The sequence below is a fragment of the Nilaparvata lugens genome, chromosome 7 (assembly GCF_014356525.2).
Source record: "Nilaparvata lugens isolate BPH chromosome 7, ASM1435652v1, whole genome shotgun sequence".
NCBI classification, from domain to species: domain Eukaryota; kingdom Metazoa; phylum Arthropoda; class Insecta; order Hemiptera; family Delphacidae; genus Nilaparvata; species Nilaparvata lugens.
Window position 1 is genome coordinate 30078070 of NC_052510.1, and position 14680 is coordinate 30092749.

The 14680-nt window shown below is 31.2% G+C and overlaps 1 protein-coding gene across 1 annotated transcript in view; it reads right to left on the reverse strand.

The window, feature by feature from the left end:
• Positions 1-2750: 2750 nt before the first annotated feature.
• The window catches only part of LOC111045506 (serine/arginine repetitive matrix protein 2-like), a 92236-nt gene continuing 80306 nt past the window's right edge, over positions 2751-14680 (reverse strand). The window contains 5 exon segments of the mRNA XM_039432495.1: positions 2751-5185; positions 6807-6853; positions 8064-8308; positions 12934-13062; positions 14304-14404. Coding sequence (XP_039288429.1) covers positions 6832-6853; positions 8064-8308; positions 12934-13062; positions 14304-14404 — 497 coding nt within the window. The 3' untranslated portion in view covers positions 2751-5185; positions 6807-6831.

Consider the following 14680-nt stretch of genomic DNA (forward strand, 5'->3'; position numbering starts at 1 on the left):
TTCAAAGATGTAAGGATAGATTAGGATTTCGCTTTGTAGTCTCAAGTTCTAAATGTAAAAGGGTTAAGGGTTGAGGTTTTCTAGGTTATATTTTATAATGTTCCATAAGGGTTGGTTAGGTTTTTGCTTTGAGATTGCAATATACTAGAAAGGGCTAGAGTCCAGGTAGAATTATGCTTCTTGATATTTCAAAGGTGAAAAGATAGGTTAGGGGGTTAGGATTTTGCTTTGAAATTGCAATATGCTGGAATGGATTAGTGGCTTTTACCAAGAGTTAAGTTTATTAATATTTTAAATGTGAAAGGAGAGGTTAGGTTTTTGCTTTGAAATGACAATATGCTGACTTAGTATTTTTTAACATCAGTTGAATAACAACTGTTATATTTTATTATTCAAAAGTATTCTTTCATTGGATAAAATAATTATATATTGATTATTATATTGAATTTAATGATAAATTATCATTGGATGATAATATTATAATCAAAATAGAATGACGATTGGCTCCAGTTACAGTGCTCGGTAACCATCATCACAAAGAACGTTACATTCAAAGAACTGACTGAATGGAATGGGAAAAACCGTTACTAACGCATGTGCATAACGGTGCTGACTGAGACCTAGTGACACAAAGTAGAAGGAATAATTTCTTTCTTCTCTGTGCCTAGTGATGATCTAAAGCGTTATTTGCAGTAAACGGTTATAACCGTTACTGTTACTTATGCTTAACGGTTATTTTAAACCGTTCTTTAATAACTACTATCAATATTCTCAATCGGTACACGTAGAAAGTTCCGAAAAACTGTTCTTGTGTATGCTGTAGCCACAGAGAAGAAAGAAAAATTCCTTCTACTTTGTGCTGTAGCTTAGCCATAGCCTACCAGACGATATAGATATCTTGTAGTCTACAGTTTATATTCACCATAGATATTAAATTAAAATTTCAATAAAATGATTCATATTTATACTAAATTCCTATTCTTTCATTTATCCCCTATAAGTATTTTTTCTCATTTATCATGGTAATTTTCTTAACTGAATTGCACGAATATACGATAATTTTTAAGATAATCTGAAAAAAGTTTACTCAAACTGAGACATTATTGAATAAATGAATATTGATGGCTCTCAGCTGAAATTTGGCGATGAAAGGAAAACTTGGAATAGTGAAATAATACGTCATTTCAAAGAGAATTCAATGCACTAAGTTACAAATCTACAATAAGCTTCAGTTTTTATGATGCATTGTTAGAGAGTTATAAGCCCTGAAAGAGCAAAACATTGAATAAAAACCTGTTATTTTTAACAATTATACACCTTCAAGAGCGAATATCTCGGGAACTGTTGTGAATATCACAAAGTTCCACTGAACAAAAAGTGTAGAAAATTTATCAAGCTTCATTTTTGAACTGTTAGTTATGTCAGTTGAACGCATTGTTCTCAAGATATGATCGTGGAAGCAAAACGCTAATAATGCAACATTTCACTACCCTCATTCCCTTAACAATGAGTTAGGAATGGAAACTTTTGATATGTTCTCCTAACTAGTCTCAACAAAGCTGCAAAGTCAAAAATTTTGTTTAAAACATTATTCCCTCTAAATTCCTTTGTCAATTGGTCTATTGTTGCAAAAATAGAGATTTCACACTCAACACTGAAGCTGCTGCAAAAGGTGTAGGGGAATTCTTTAAAGCGTGAAATTATACATCAAATTGAAGAGGATTTAATGCTCTATAAGCTCATAATTGACCGAGCGGAGTGAGGTCTAAGATTCAAGACGGTTTGGCATTTCTCTTGATGTTTGAATGTTTATCCCAGTGTTTGGTCACCAGCGGGCAAAGTTTATTCTTTTGCTGGTGATGCCATATATAATAAGTAAATTATATTTACATATGTAAAGAGATATTTATGATTTTGTATTATTATTTTCTTATTTTTAAGTTAACACTTGTATTTTGTTTAAATTTATTATTCATAATTTTTTGATTCGCTCTTTATTTGTGATTGTTTTTGTTTTTTAAATGGCGAAAATAAATGATTTGATTTTTGATTTTGATTTGATTTATATGTTGCGCATTTACGGCGAAACGCGGTAATAGATTTTCATGAAATTTGACAGGTATGTTCCTTTTTTATTTGCGCGTCGACGTATATACAAGGTTTTTGGAAATATTTTTCATTTCGAGGATAATATAGAAGGAAAAAGGAGCCTCCTTCATACGCCAATATTGGAGTAAAAATCAGACTATAGAATTATTCATCATAAATCAGCTGACAAGTGATTACACAGATGTGTGGAAAAGCCAGTCTATTGCTGTATTTCCAAAGGGCTATAGTTTCAATCAGGTACTTGTGGATGAGAATACTGCGTGAGGTCTACTGTTCACAGAACTATACTAGTTAACATGGATTTTTCCGATCCATTTTTTAAAAGTTATAAGAGAAAAATTGGTGGCAAACGTGATTTTTTTTAAAAATATCACATCTTCTAGAGCGGATATCTCGAAAACTAGAGGAGATATAGAAAAAGTTTTAAAATGGATATTATAGGAAATCATGTAACTGGACAATTATGCTAGACCTAATGAAGAAATTGAGACATCTTCCACGGTTGTTACCCAAAAATGAACACGGAATGACATTTGCGCCCGGACTAATAAGGATATAATTGGAATAGATTTGATATTAATAAGGATTTCTCCATAAGGTTGATTGAGGATGATATTATACTAATCATACCTACAATAACCTAGAATTTGTAAACTCTTTATTGATAATTCAACATTTACATATGATAGAGAATGATAAATAAATATTTCTTACAACTAGGTAAGTTATATCTAAATAATTTTCAGATATTATACGGTACCTACAACCAAAGCCATTCTCGCTGAACATGAGTAAAAAATTATTAAAATACTCGATTTTATGCTAAGGATCATAAATAAAAGATCTTACTTTTATAAACTGATCGGTTAATATACCAAAATCTCTTATTAATACTGTACTTACATTTTTTAAAGAATTGAAAAATTTCAGTGTTAGAACTTTTTAGACATATTGTTTTATTACAAAAAAATACATGAAACTACAGATTCATTATTTAAATGACAAAATCATAATTTACATGCAAAACTGCTACACGAAAAGAATCCAATAAGATGAGATTGAAATTACATTTTTTGTTCAGAAGATTTCATTAATTCATATGATATTTTTTATATGAAACTAGTGATCAAAATTGAAATCAGGTTAAATTTTCCATCAATAATGAAATGAGATATGAGAACGTGATAATGACTATAATTTAATTTTCAAATCATGAGTTTTGAAACAGTTCAACTGACATCAGGCTACAGAAAAAAATTAACACAATTCAATTGATAGTTTATAAATAATGCAATAAGAATAAAATATCATGAGTAAATTTGATAATTTTTTTTTGTGATTCTGTTGTTGTTTAAACATACACTGTAACTTGGACATATTCTAGTTCAAATTGGAAGTAGTTCACCTTGAGTACGCATGCAACTTTAATCTAGAGTATTTGAAAAATTACTTTGTTGAAAAACTATAAAAACCAACAATTTTATTATCAAGAGAGGTTTTACCTCTTTTCAACTTTAAAAGATTATGAAGAGATGATTAGATATAATTATCCTATTTAGATATAAACATTTTCCAACAACATAAACATCGTGTACAAAAATGTAGCTCATACCTTTTAATAATTGGATATGAACAATTTACGGAAGATGGATAATTCAACAATCATTAACTTATGATTCTTTCGTTATGGATTATTCTCATGTACAGTGTTTTAAAACCATTTACATTTTGAAAGCTTTGATAACTGTGAAAACGAGTATATTATACTTATCATGATTCAAGATCCGCTAATATAAAATAACACAATAACAAGAACTGAGCCAAATTTTTACAATCTGCCTAGATCTAATCTTACATTCTACAATTTCTGTAAAATTATCATGTAATATTGATAAACCCTTATTTGAGTTAAATCAGAAACAGCCTACTATAGAAAGTTATTTTACTCAGCTCGACTAAACTTTCAATATATAATTTTATAAAATAATGAGAATATTCATTCAATAAATTATTTTTGTATCACATGATATTAGCATAATAATAAATAAGAACACAATAAATATAAAACATAATATTATCGGTTTAAATTTTCAAAATTGACTCAGTAATGATATATATAATTACATCGTTCTGTAGCTCTTTTTATTGTTGATAGTTCTCAAATTCCTATCCACATATTTTCTCCAAATACAACAGAAAACGATGATAATCTACATCTCAATCATGAATGAAATTTGTAAAATTTACATAAAACATCTCTGAAGATACTGTGATTCATTTTGTAGTTGCATAAAACCAGGACTTCCTATAGAGTATATAAGAGGTCCTGATAAAACTCAAAATTTATAATATCTTGTTCTTCCTCCATTTACATAGCTAGAATAGTTTTTCAATTACATCTATTTTTAAAACTCTCTGTATTTGAAGCTAATTTGTTCGCATAAAATTGCTCTCAGTGATATTCAGTACAGTCGTACTACTGCTTTAAAAATTGTTCCATTACATCCAGTAAACCCAGCTAAAACAATGATGAGATACATTACACTAATTTCAAAAAAATCTAACATGTGAAAATGAAAGCTAGGTACAAGCTAAGAATATCAAAATGAATGATTGTATCTTCAGCATATTTATCGCTTCCTTAAAAGTGAAAATGAAAGGTTATTCATAAATGTTTCTCATTAGCCCTGACTTCCTTCTATGTGAATAGCTATTGCAATACCTTACAATCCAAACACAAAAGTTAAATTATAATAGTCGTTATACTAATCAATAAAGTTAGAGCGAATAACTACTCAAACGTTTTGATTTTCAACGAGAAAAAGGCAGAATATTGAAATCTATCAATAATAATTTACAATTGGTATTGTGCTGAATATTATCTACACGATAAACACACGAAATAAACATATCTAATGTTAGTGTGGTCGTACGTCTAGTGTTTAAACTTTCATTGCACTACTACTACTGAATCAAATAAATTCAGAAAAGTTCAGTCTGTTTGAAAACTCCATCCATAGGAAATGCCAGTTTCTTTCTTATCCGATGCCAAGGATTCATGCTTTAAATACGACACCTGAAAAATAATAGTGATCTATTTTCATAGCCTTAAAGTCAAAGGTAGTACACGGAGTCAATTTGTAAAAAACATATAGGAACAAATCAGTTTCGATCGTTTATTAGTTATTTTATGAAACGGTTGCATAAACTACTATAACCGTATATAATTTACAATTTCGGAGAAAAATCTATCAATTATTAATTTATGAGTGACCGTAGACTCATGGACTCAGAGCTGTATTTATTTATTTAGCGTATGGCAGGGCAGATACACGAACAAATATATAGCTCATGAGTCTCAAATGCCTAAATATACTCTGTATATTTGCAATTGCATTGAGTTGTGTAGTTCTCGGTCAGGAGAACATACATATGGCGGTCTGACCGCCATCCTTTGCTAGTCCAAATCATGTATTTTAGAGCTGTATTTTAAGCGCAGTTCTAGCAGTAAAGTAAACCTAAGTCATTATAAATAATTATTCAAATTTTCATCTAGTATTCAAAGGGAAACATAACTATTGTATATTGTTTATAGACTACACAGATAGAGGAAGCGAGGAGCTGCACACGAGACACATACCAATATTATTAGGGTAACCTACATTATTTAATAATTTATGGAGACAACAGGTTACCCCATTTTGACTCCTTCGCAGATAGAGAATAGTCTTAGAATGCGTTACATTCAAAAATCAGATAGAATATTGAGGAAATAGCAGATCAAATTTAGAAAAAGATTTGAGAACTTATACAGATTTGTTAAAATCACGATCAATAAATGTTAAAGGATTCAAATAATAATACATTATACCAAGAAGTCAATGATAAAAAGTTCAAGGAACAAGTAACTTATTATTAAAAACACAGTACAATACAAGTGGCCATTAACAAAGACAACTCAAATAAGATAATTCAAAACCTTATGAAGCCTTCCATGAGAGAACCAGAAGGTTCAGGATAGGATAGGTGAACAGTGAAGCTATTAAAGAGTCCTTGCATTCTATTATTTATTGGTGAATTGTAGTGACTCACAGTCCTGGATCGGGTCGCGAGAAAACAAAAAGTGGAAAGACGAGTCATCATGGTTGAGATGCATATATTCAAATTAAAAAGCAAATATGGAGAATCTATTTTGCTATTGAATAAACTTTGCTGGTAAGTGAGGGATCTTGATTTCAATGATTTTTTAGTGTATTTGAGGGATAGTTGAATGGGCAATATTTATTGAATGAATATTTTGAATTAAAAATGCATGTATTACTCCTGCCAAATATCCCACCTCACGTCTATAAGAGTCTGACAATTAATTGATATGAACTTCAACAATTCGCTAAAAAGGTGAGTGATGATTATTTGAATTGGTCTATCTTTGATGTAATTCATTTTCTGGAGAAAAACATAATAGTTTAATTAGTCAAATCAACAAATAAAGACCATACAGTCCATTGCTCTCATTCTAACAATACCAGGATTACTTTTTTTAATATCAGGTGCCAATGTGTTAATAGTGTGTAACCTTTTGAGAGAAATTCCGAAATTTATAATGTTTATGAAGATAATTGTCTATCTATCAATTCTTATCTATCTATGGAGACAATGAAAAAGTAGATAATGTATAAATGTTGAAGCATACTTACGTCAACTCCAAAAGTCAACTCAATTCTAACTCCAAAGTGTTTTTTGCCTGTAAAGAGAATTACATATTTGAAAAGTTTAATTAATCAATTGGGTACGGGTACGCGAGACATAAAGGTTGAAGAGAATTGAGCATATAAATAAAATAGACTGTACACTAGGCTCTCTCATAAATTGATCAATATATCTTCTTAAGATGATCACTTCTCTTTCTTGTTGTGTTCATTGTACTGTTGATACACTTATTAAGATTATAATTCATTATTGGTTAACCAATCATTCGTATATATTGGCAAAAATGAATTTATTTGGATACAATACAATTATATATTAAAGATTTTTGAAATTGTTACAATTTTATGAAAAAAACGAGAAATCAGTAGTTGAAGTATATTATCTAATTTAGTTTAAAATTTACTCAGAGTGTCCCAAGTAGGCTTATCTCTTTGTTTAATAAATACATGGTTGTGATAATTGCATTACACAGGCAGGCTATGTAATGATGTACCATGTACTATCAAAAGAGAAAAGAATGGAAAAGTATATATAGGGCGTTTTTGTTCCAAATTGCAAGCATATTTTTGTTTACTCAAGCCGACTACTGTCACATAGCTTCACGAAAAAGAACTACTAGGACTATCGGCTTCAGTTAATAGTGAAATTTGCAACATAAACGCCCTATACCACGGCTCTCCAACCTATGGCTCGCGGGCCACATCCGGCCTGCGGATGGATTTTGTCCGGCCCGCCGAGAGTTATTGCAACAGATTTTTAAACATATATATTTATGCGCATTTTTGACAACTGTTTAGTACTCGTCTCTTACTAGCCACTCCAAGTGGAGTATTTCTTAATAAGTGTAGAATTCGCTGGAAACAAGCAGCGATCAACCATTGCGAGATATTAGCAAATGGTCCCACAAGTCAAATTTCAACCTTGTTATTGGCCCTCCAAGCCTCCCTAGAATTAACAATGTGGCCCTTGGATAAAAAAGGTTGGAGACCCCTGCCCTATACCATGGGTAGTAGATATCTACTAATGCAACCTTTATTCCGTTAGATAAATAAATGTTTTCAATACTATCTATTACTAGATTCTAAACATGCAATGAATACAGATTCACAATCATAATATGAAAATATTGATATTGAAATATGTGGAATCAGCAAACGTAGACAGTGATGTGTCTGTGCGTTCGCTGGATGTATATACGTACTATAAATGTGTGTATGTATGTATATATGTACATATGTACTTACATTTTCGGTTTGGGAGGAATGGAGATGGAAAGAGGAACACCACCGCCACCGCCTCCCGTAGCGGAGCTAGAACCGCCCCCGCCCCCGACTCCTGCACCCGTCCCTCCCCCCTTCTTCTTTGCCGCTCCGCCTGGCCCCGCTCCACTGCGCTCTGCTCCCGTGTTTTTACGGAATTTGCGCACATACGCCTCCACCAGGAACTGAATCTTCATCGGGTTTATTTCGCCAGAACGATTGTGACAAATCTATTCAAAAAAAAAAGAAAAAGAAAACAATATGAACGTGATGTGATACTACCATATTGTATTTAATTTTTTTCAAATCAGATTATGAAAAATATTTGAAAATCATCATTATTAAAATTTGAAGTCATCAATCAATATTTGAATATAAAAATATTTTAAAATTATGCACTTGTGCAGATTACCAAATTCTTGGAAAGTAATTCCATACTTCACAAGAAGTAGTTCGGTTTTCGTAAGGGTTCCTCAACTAAATCTGCTATTTTTTGATATTATGGTAACGGCGGTGTTGAGGGCCTAGGATGGTTCACAGAGTGCTATTGGCCTTTTCTGTGACCTGTACCGAGCTTTTGACATGTCGAACTTGGATTATTGTTATTGAAAAAAAATTCAATTTTACGGATTTACAGAAAATTCTTTAGGGTCATATTTCTCTGGGCGGTTTCAAGCAGTTAGATTGACTGTGGGAAGTGGGAAGGTGGTGTATGTGGGGTCTCACAGGGATCAATCCTGGGTCCTGTACTTTTCAACGTCTTTATCAATGATCTGTCTCATAACATTGACTTGGACCTAAGTCTATGTCTTTATACAGACAATACTACTGTGATTGTTAAAGCCAAACATGATTGTGAAGTAAAACAGAAAGCAGTTTCCTTTCTTGACCGGCTCAGTCACTGGTTCAATTGTAATTTCTTGAAATTAAATTCAAGTAAGGCAAATGTTTTCAGGTTTACTACTGATGGCTATACACCCTTTACTCAGGAATAGGAAATGAATGTCGTTCTGCTGAACTGGTTAGATTTCATGGAGTGGAGCTGCAGAGGAATGTCAAGTGGGATATTTGAGAGCGCTAGATGTCAAACTATCCCGTGCTATCTTTGTTTCAGAAACAATAGCTAGAGTGACAAACGAAAAATAGCACCCCCCCACATTAGAGCTACTATAACAATGAAATCAAAACATGAAATAGGGAAATAATACATCAAATTGAAAAGAATTTGATGCTTTAGATATGCATAGGCACAGACCTGAGATAGACAGACATTCATTCTTATGATGCAATGTTAGAGAGTTATGAGTCCTGAAAGAGCAAGAAAATGGATGAGAACCTGATTTTTACCTGAGTTTGAGGTTGAGTAGTAGAGAGGACTTAAAAGTCCTAACTCCACCTAATAAAGAATTTTTTTAACTTTTTCAAGAGCAAATATTTCGGATATAACTGTTGAGAATATCACAAAACTCTACTGAACAAAAATTGTAGAGAATTATCAAGCTTTTTTTAATGGTTAGTCATGTCAGCTTAAAGCATTGTTCACAAGATATGTGTAAGCAAAAAAATTAAAAATGCAACTTTCAAACCACCCTTATCTAGTGATGTGGATCGTGAATATTCCCAGTGGGAAGGAACTTATGATTTGGGAATATTTCCGAGGCCAAGAAATTTTGGAAATTTATGGAAACTTGAGGGAATTTATGAAATTGCTAGAAAAATGATTGAAATTGATCAATCTTACTCATATTTTAAATCAATAAATCATTCTATTTGCTATTGATCAATCTTAGCCACATTTGATATTAATATAATCAATAAATCATTATTCTTTGAGCCTGTATTTGCTCACTCACTGGTTTTTTTGCATTTATCTTGAACAATATGCTTTTTTCGAAAACTTTTGTATGATACAAAGTTGAAGCTACAAGTTTCATCTGTAACATTTTTCTCATAGCTCTTATAGTTTTCTAGATATGAGCTCTCGAAGGCCACATTTTGAAGAAAGCCCCTTCCGACACAAAATTTTTCATTCTCGGTCTTATAATTTTTCAACGCTTGATTAAAAAAATCCGTGCTAATCATGAGCTTTGATTTGATTTAGTACTTTATTTATGTAGATTACAATATATACTGGCTTATACACTTATATACAATAGCTTACAATACAGCAAAATTATAGATGAATTTACATAATATAGACTAAGAAAATAACTATTGAACTGTATATGATATGAAAAAGCAATTTGTAATATAATAACTATAGATAATAATCATATTGTTATGCATCTACATAAATTGGCGGAGCTTTGGACATATCAATGTCCATTCTTTGGGAAGAATATTAAAAATATCCTCCCCACTAACTCTCTACCAAAACGTTAATTTCGTTATTTAAACTAAGGATTTATTTATTAATGGAAATATTGTAAAAGTTTTAATCAATATGAATATTGAAGAGAAAAAAAACAGAAAATTGATTCATAAAATGAAGTAGGCTGAAAGTAGATCAGGGTTATCAAATTTCAGTAATATACAGCAGTATGCAGTGGATAATTGAAATAACATGAGTTTATATAATATATATATATTTATATATATATATATAAAATTCGTTCTATAACATGGTTTAAAGGTTTATATTGGTGGAATGGGTGAGGGATGGTTGTCATGTGATCGTTCTAGGGCCGGACAGTTTCAGTCATTTGTTCCAAAATATGTTTTTTTAAAGTCAGGTTGAAGCTCGCTCGGCTCTCGATAGACCTGATAGAAACAGGGAGTGTATTCCATGCACGACAGGCACTGACTAAGAAGGATTTTGTGAAAATAGTAGTTCGATGATTGGGTATCCTCATAGAGCATTAAATTATGAGCAAAGCTCATAGAGCATTAAATTATTTCCAATTTCATGTATTATTTCATCATTTTACCCATCTCCCAACGATTGTCACAGCCGTTATAAATACAATATTTGACTTTGCAGCTTTGTTTGGACTAGTTAGAAGGTTAACATATCAAAAGTCCTCATCCCTACCTCTTGTTCTTAAGGGAAGAGGGTGGTTTAAAAGTAGGAATCTTTTCAAGTGGAAAAGATTGAGCATGAAAATCTCTACAATTGATGTTCAGTAACATTTTCACCTAAAATTGAAAATAAGCACGAAATTCGAGAAAATGTGATTATCCAATTGCAAACTGTTGATTATATTGAATGATTCACTATGAAGAAATAGCAGACCTCGTATGTCTCCAGCGTTATTGTCCTGTCACCAGCTGGCTCAGATCTTTGTTTATAAGTAGTCTTGAGATGCGCGTCTAGGTGATCAATTTTCATAACGGCAAGGAAAGTTATGTGAGTGCGCCACACCAGCTTTTTTTGGAATATTTTTCAATTGGATATTGCTTGGCTTCAGATTGTAAAATAATTGTTCCAACATAATAATAATATTTAGATTCCAACTAGGAACTGAATTGTTGATTTTTAGATCGGTAACTTAAAAATCTTTTTGAAGTTTGTCTCGCATATTTCTGTCTTGTCCCAATACCTTATGAATCATAATGCTTAAGTTACAAGAATAAGAACAATTTTTAATAATAAATAAATGAATAATTGAAGCATTTATTATTGAAATTTGAATTTATTATTAAAAAATTGAAAACCTCAACTGACATATTATCTGAACTAGAATGCTGTTTTTAAAATGAATAATTTTGTTACAAGCAAATTGAATTGGATTTTCAAATGTACCGCCATAAAGATCCCATAAAATTGCCGCCCCATAAGGAACACGAATTGTCATAACCTGTATTTTATAGACCTTGTTAAGCGACATTGAAAGACATGAACTCTAGTGTAAGAAAGTGCCAATAACACCTTCTTCCATTCTACAGCTGTTTAGCCGATTAGTACACATAACACCTTCATCAATTCAATATTTTTATTTTCCTGAGTGAATAATGGGTTCAAATGGAACAGTATATGAAATACTATCACTTAACACCTTCATCCATGAAGAAAAGTGGATTTTGAAAAGAATGTTACTTAAAACCTTCTTCCACTTAACGCTTCAATTGATGGAAAGCATAAAATGATGAAATAATTCATCAAATTGAAAATAATTTGATGTTCTACAACTCAACGTTCCAGATATAAAAAATGCAACTTTTAAACCACCCTCACCCCTTAAGCACAGAGGTAGGGATGAGGACTTTTGATATGTTAACCTTCTAACTAGTCCAAACAAAGCTGCAAAGTCAAATATTGTGTTCCAAACATTCCCTCTTAATTTCCCTGTCAATTGATCTGTTGTTGTTGTTAAACTGAAGATTTTACACTTATTGATTATACATCAAATTCAAGAGAATCCAATGCTCTATGAGCTTATATTCAGTATGAAATTTTTCCGTCAATTAAAAAAAATATATGAGTAAAAATAGCAAAAAATTGGAAGCAGTATTTTTAGAAAATGTCACATATTTAAGAGCATATATGTTGAAAACTATAGAGGTTACAGAAAAAGTTTTGCGATGAAAGTTGTAGAAAATTATATGAGCTTCAATTTTGTTTGAAAAGTTGTGTCCGTAAGACGCATAGTTTTTGATATATTATATGCGAGTAACCAAAAAATGGTACATGTGAACCATCCCCACCCTCTTAGCACAGTGGGTAGGGGTAGGGACTTTTGATATGTTTACCTCCTTACTACCCTAAACTCAACTACAGGGTCAAAAATTGTCTTCCTAACCTTTCCTTTTATACCCTTTTTTGTGCATTGCCTAGACTAGTAAAGAGTTTTATAAAAAGTAAAATAGAATAGAATAGAATAATTTTGTGATTGGTGGCTACTTGAAAAAAACTTACTTTAGGAACAGCTCTCCTCAGTATTTCCTTGTACTCTTCTTTACCAATGTGCTTCTTGGCATAGTGCGGTTTCAGAACCATTTTCACCTCTTCTACAACTCGTTCTTGTCGATTCAGTTTCTTCAAAAACTATACAAAAAATTTAAATTGATGAAATTCAATTGAAATGAATATGAAATATCGTAAAACAGGTATGTGGAAACGTTTAAAAAAATCAGTAAATATAATAACATGGTACACGAAAAAAAGGAATATTCTTTATGTTACCTTAAATTAGTTCACATACCAGTATGATACAGTTTGTCATCACAAGGCAACGAAATCTATCACTGAATAAAATTAAATATTCTTAGTCAACTCATAAAATTCCTTTAGATTACCGTATACAAGGGATCATCAACCAAGAAACATTATTTGAGGCGATAACGAAAAATATGATTTTCTAGAACTCTGAGGTATGTAAAAGCACAAAAAAAACAATTCTAATATATTTGGTTGATAAATGGAAAGACTGTGAATTCCACCAAGACCGAATCTCACATTCAACAAAGTCTGTAGAGGTTCCACTCTTTTTTAAATAAACAAATTAATATTTCAATTTAATATTGTATTCATATTGATTCTTGGTAATGCCACACCGCAAACAGATATAATATCTTGGCCGCCAATTTTTTTAGAATATATTGCACCAAGTGTGATTTAACAATACTAACATGCAGCCGTGCATTCTAAATTATTGTAACTAGACCTACATGGAAGAAAATTATATTTCGTTAGAATAGTTTGATAATAATACTAATAATTGAAATGGTAAAAAATGAGTTAGCTTCATGCTAGTTACAGTAATACACAGAAATAGATATCGGTATACATGAGGCATTTATGTAATATTGAATTTCATTTTGAAAACATATGCTGAACAAAGAACATTTAAAGAAGAAAATGAAAAGAATAAAAACTGACAGATTATTGAGAGAGCTTGAATCCAGAAGCGTTTTTCAATAGAAGTGATAACTAATGAAAATAGTTAACTATATTAAAATCAGAATAATTATAGGAAGATGCCTCAAAATTGGTTCAGATATGTGTCAAGTACACATATTATGATTAAAAAGTTTCTTACCCGATTATCGAGTTACTTTTATTTTCAAAATATTCTCATAATTTCCATGTTTTTATTTTTATATCATATCTAGATAAACAGAATTATAATTTCTTTCTAGAAAATAAATGATAATTTTGAACAGGAAAATAGCAAAGAATGAAGTGAACCAATAGTTAGACATCTTGCCAGAACTAATAGAAAAAAGAAAAGCTGAAAGGCCGTACAAACTTTGGTGCAACATTTTCTGTAGCAAGAAATTTTGTACCTTATCCTTCACCTGCATTTCAACAGCTGAGCTCGGAAGATCATCCAGAATCTTCAGCTGATCCTCGTCTAGTTTCACGTTCACTTCTTTCTTGCCCGTTCCTGCAATTCAGTAAAACATAAAATATCTCATTTGTTATTATTATAATTATATGTTAAAATTTGTTACTATTAAAAAACTTTCTAACTTTTTAAATTTTCTAACTTTCAATATCTTTAATGAATTGAAAGTTTGAATAATATATTTTGTTTCAAGTCAATAGTGATAGCGACAGAAGAATTTTTAATATCAAATGAGTACGATATAGAAAACATCTAATTCAGATACAAGTCAAACAGAATGCAGTTTCAACTTGGATCTCTATGGCAAGTGAAACT